The following is a 4,216-nucleotide window of genomic DNA, read 5'->3' as shown; positions in this document are numbered from 1 at the left end:
GAACTGATACGAGGGTGAAGTTAATTACAGGGGACCGCCAATTAGAGGGCGCAGCGATGGGTCTGTTTGGCTCGCCGCGGCATCCCAAAAACATCACCATCTCCCACCATGTTTATCCTCTGCCGCCACAAGACCACAGCTCCCATAAGCCATCACAGGAGACAGCTTACATGCTCAAAGGGGTTACGGCTGTGGAAAACGCAGGCAGTGTTTGCAGACGTGACAGACATGGATAAACGATCAACATACTGTGGCTCTTTGTCATCTTGCCTTTCTTTGGCTATTTGTGTCTGTAGCTGCACAAAACATGTTTCCTATAACTCATACAGTCCGTTGAATGAAACAGAAACATGAACAGAGGTAAAGGCACTTAGTCTTTATAGTGGTTTTGTCAAAAGTCTTTTTTAGAAAAAAGAACATGTATGCATAAATGTTTTAAACAAAAAAGAGAAACATCACAGCTCAACGATCAGTAAAACTCAACCTTCGGTCTGGTGAGCGTAACACTGCATATATGGCTCTGCTGAACACTTGAAGTGTGTATTCGTCAAACAAGAACATGAATTATTCTAAACCATTCCTTCACATTCTTTTATGATTCATCATCTATGATTGTGAGAAACTAAAACTTCACACATCTTCTGATATGGCTTTTCGAGTCTTAGAAGAGACAGTGTTCAACGGTATCAATACTGCTACGTGGTGTACAAGGGAAGCCCCCTGTACAGAGTCTATTTGCTGGAGCTGGTCCTCAAAAAGCTCCAATCTCAGTCCCCCATCCCAGGACTGCCTTGGTTGATCCATTTGAGCCCCTGCGCTGTGATGTGGGAGACACCAGAGGAGCAAAGGGTCGGAAAGAAACTTGTGGAGCAGCAGCAGATGATGAAGTAGAAGAAGAGGTGGAAGAGGAAGGAGTGGGGGGAGGAAGAGGTGAAGTGCTAGTGGTGCTGTGGGGGGACGGTTGGCTTGGTCTAGAGGGGGCCAGGCCTGAAGATGCTGTGAGGGAGGTGACCCTGTGGACTGAGGCCAGAGTTGTCGGGCTGAGGAGCGGGGGTATGACCTGCTGGCAGCCAGCCAGGGGTGCGAGCCGAAGGGAGGCGGGCGAGGGGTAGCTCCCTAGTAGAGCGAGATCCCTTCGCCCAGAAGGGAAAGAAGCTGAGGAGGGGGCAGGTGATGAGGGGGCAATCTGAGGGAACGAGGCCCACGGCCAAGGAGGGAAAGGCAACGCGGAGGCAGGGGGGGACTGCAGGAGGACGGGGTCAAGCTCACTTGCACAGTGGGAGAGGTGCGAAACGAGGCGAGCGCCAATGGGGTCTGGTGACTCCCCCTCCAGGGAGCTCAGGTATCGTACCACCTCCCCAACACACTCCCTGAAGCCCAGGGTCCTGTAGTCCACTGCCAGAGCTCGTGCGTCAAAGTATCCTAAGAAAGAAAGAGAAAAGCACTTCAGTCAAAGGTGGCAGTGTGTCATGAAACACGCTGCGAACTAATAAACTTTGTTTCAATCTAGTTTTCATGTGTCTGTGTACCTTTTCCTCCCATGGCATGCAACAGTTTCAGATGGTCCACAGTCATCTGCAGGATCTCTGCTTTCTCCAGTTTTGAAGAACCCTTTAGGGAACATGCGTAACACCAAACTCAGCATCACTCTGATTTATGGAGCCGTTTAAATGACTGATTCATATTTGAAAGGAATTCAGTGATTTCTAACCTGTTTCTCAAAAGCGCTGGGCACCAGCCTGCGCAGCTCAGACAGGCTGTGGTTGATCCGATCCCTGCGCCTCTTCTCTATAATCTGGACAACGAGAAGAAGAGAAGAGCCGAGGGTCCATCAGAGCCAACACCAAAAAAGAAAAGGACACCACTAAAAAGGCGAGGATCCTAAATTTACTTACTCCTCTTCGCTTCTTGCGTGCCAGAATCTGCGAGGCGCTGCCTGGTGACATGGACCCGGTGACTGGGCTGCATCAGAGCGAGTAAATAATAAGGAAGATTGAAGGATTAAATTAGCACAATGTGTCTCCTGCACATTGTTACTATTACGTCTCTTAATATGTCACAGAGAGACGATGGAACACTAAACCTTAGTCCCATTTTTGGGATGGAACAGTGTTGGAAAAAGACAAAACTGTTTTTGGTTTAATTCTTTCTTGAACATTAGTCCCAGTGAAACGGCATCTTGTTCATCTTTCCATCTGAGCACTTTTAGAAAGATGAATACGTAGCCTCGGGGCGATGCTTCCACGTGCACGTGTACTCTGACATGCAGCATGGGAGCCGAGCTCCTCCGTCAGTAAATATGGACTGCGTTTGTTTGTGAACTCTCGTCTTACAGGCCTGAAAGAGCTCAGCGCTCCCTTCAAGCAGCACCGCAGGAGACGTATTGCATTTCTATTAGACTTTAACATGCCAGTTCAGAAGAGTGTTTTTGTTTAGGCGTCTATTTGATGGGGATGACTTTAAAAGGCAGCGCTGTCTTCTGTTTTGCACATCACACAGCAGTTTAACTTATTAAACGCCTCTTTCATGTCACGGCCTCGCTTTGTGTTTGACATGTAATGTGCGAGGCAGAGTTTTTGCCCCCCCCCCCCCCTTCCTCCCCCGTTTACACTGTTGTGAATGTTCTCTTTAGTCCAGATGTGTGTAACCAATTCACCTAAAGTGAAATAATCGTGACTTTTAAAGCAAACGTACAACGTTCTGAGTCATTTTGCTGCTTATCAGATGTTTTCCGCGACGAGAAGTTGACTTGTGGTTAAATGTGGGCTCATGCAAACTTTCAAAGATTGTTTTCTGTTAAAATAATTTCATTTTGCGATAAACGTTTTTATATTTTTTCATTGCATTTCTTAAAACAGTGTCTATTCATCAAATGCACACAATTCTTGTGGAAACATGCAACAAATAAAACCATCAGACTGTTTAAAATGAACAAATGGGTTATAAAGAAAAGACAAATGACTCTTAAAATTTAAGTAAGTGTGATGTTATGAAACTTTTTTTATTTTACTTTAGAGACTGTCAAATAAAAATGCATCAAATAAGAAAAAAAAATATCACCGCATAACTTTAAGTTTAAATTGCAAATTCACTTAAAATATCTAAACAATTCCAGATACTTTACAGATGTTTTTGATCATATTTGTATGAAAACAAGTTTGTATTAGAACTTTATGAATACGTGTAGGCACGTTTCACACAGAACAGGCCTCACCTTCAGGTAGTTTTGTCATGAGGTTAATTTCTGCCAATAAATCCTGTAATAAATGACATAACTGCTTTTTGTCAGAATCACTGAGAAATGTTAATGTTTGATTAAAGGAATCAGGCCTGCTAAAGATTTATAGGTTGCCTAAAAAAATCACCAATTATAACATTTTGACACTGACCAAAGCGTTTTTAGCAAACAATAAATATTCTTAAAACGTATATCTGAAGTTGGTTCATCCTGAATACTTTTTCATGCACGGCATGAGCCTTTTGGACCAAAGTGCTAACTTTATTTCCACCCTCTTTCAGCTATAACACTGTCTAACAGCCATGACTGATATAAAAATGTATTTTCAGCTAGTGTCTATTTAAAGACAGGTATTTTCCTGCGGCGTGTGATTGAAGGTGACGTTCGCACCCCAGGTGTGGTTGGCAGATGCTCACCAATAGCTGTCTTCTTGTCCCACATCAATGAACTCGTCTGTGTCTGAGTCCGGAGAGCTGTAGTCATGAGGTCTCTTCATTTTCCCTTTTGTTGAACTGATGAGGACGGATGGATGAATTGATGGATGGATGGTGTTGGTTGGTCCTTTGGCTGCGTGAGGACACTGACGAGTCTCCCTGCTTGCTCCTCACTCCTTGCTTCTCTTGCGCTTATAAAAGCCTCGTTGTCCGTAGTTACTTCTCGTCACATGCGTTTGTTTCTGTCGTTGCTTCTTCGTGGGTCTTCAGTCCATTTCTGAGAATCTGTGGAGCCACTCGCTCAACCCCCAAGGGCCCATGACAACTAAGAAAATTCACAAGCTGCTTTAGTCTTTTACACAATCAGTAGCATCCAATCATAGCGTGCGTCTCTGCTGTGTCTCTGTTGGCTCACTCGCTCTGTCACAGCCACCCAATGACAACATGGGACTCTGGCATTTGGGGCAGGGTTGCCAGTTTCGGCTCCTCCGCCTTCTCTCCTTTCCCTCCACCCCCCATGGTCCCATCTTTCCACCCCTTTGCT

At 45.1% G+C, this 4,216-nt stretch overlaps 1 protein-coding gene across 1 annotated transcript; it reads right to left on the bottom strand.

The window, feature by feature from the left end:
• Nucleotides 1-500: 500 nt before the first annotated feature.
• heyl (hes related family bHLH transcription factor with YRPW motif like) lies at nucleotides 501-3,993 on the bottom strand. The gene is made up of 5 exons (XM_037692859.1): nucleotides 3,655-3,993; nucleotides 1,896-1,962; nucleotides 1,712-1,795; nucleotides 1,530-1,611; nucleotides 501-1,422 (listed from the first exon to the last, which is right to left on the bottom strand). Exons 1-5 carry the CDS (start codon nucleotides 3,732-3,734, stop codon nucleotides 752-754), a joined length of 984 nt encoding a protein of 327 aa, XP_037548787.1. The 5' UTR covers nucleotides 3,735-3,993; the 3' UTR covers nucleotides 501-751.
• Between the last annotated feature and the right edge of the window lie 223 nt (nucleotides 3,994-4,216).

This window comes from Nematolebias whitei, chromosome 19 (assembly GCF_014905685.2).
Source record: "Nematolebias whitei isolate Nwh7 chromosome 19, NemWhi1, whole genome shotgun sequence".
Classification (NCBI taxonomy): Eukaryota; Metazoa; Chordata; class Actinopteri; order Cyprinodontiformes; family Rivulidae; genus Nematolebias; species Nematolebias whitei.
The sequence above is the reverse complement of the archived record's forward strand: the minus strand, read 5'-3'. Positions and strand labels throughout refer to the sequence as shown.

Coding starts and splice junctions, on each gene's coding strand:
- heyl (XM_037692859.1), bottom strand. CDS start 3,734: ATGAAGAGACCTCATGACTACAGCTCTCCGGACTCAGACACAGACGAG. Junction 1,796..1,895: donor CACGCAAGAAGCGAAGAGGA/GTAAGTAAATTT, acceptor CTCGTTGTCCAG/ATTATAGAGAAGAGGCGCAG. Junction 1,423..1,529: donor GCATGCCATGGGAGGAAAAG/GTACACAGACAC, acceptor TTTCTTTCTTAG/GATACTTTGACGCACGAGCT.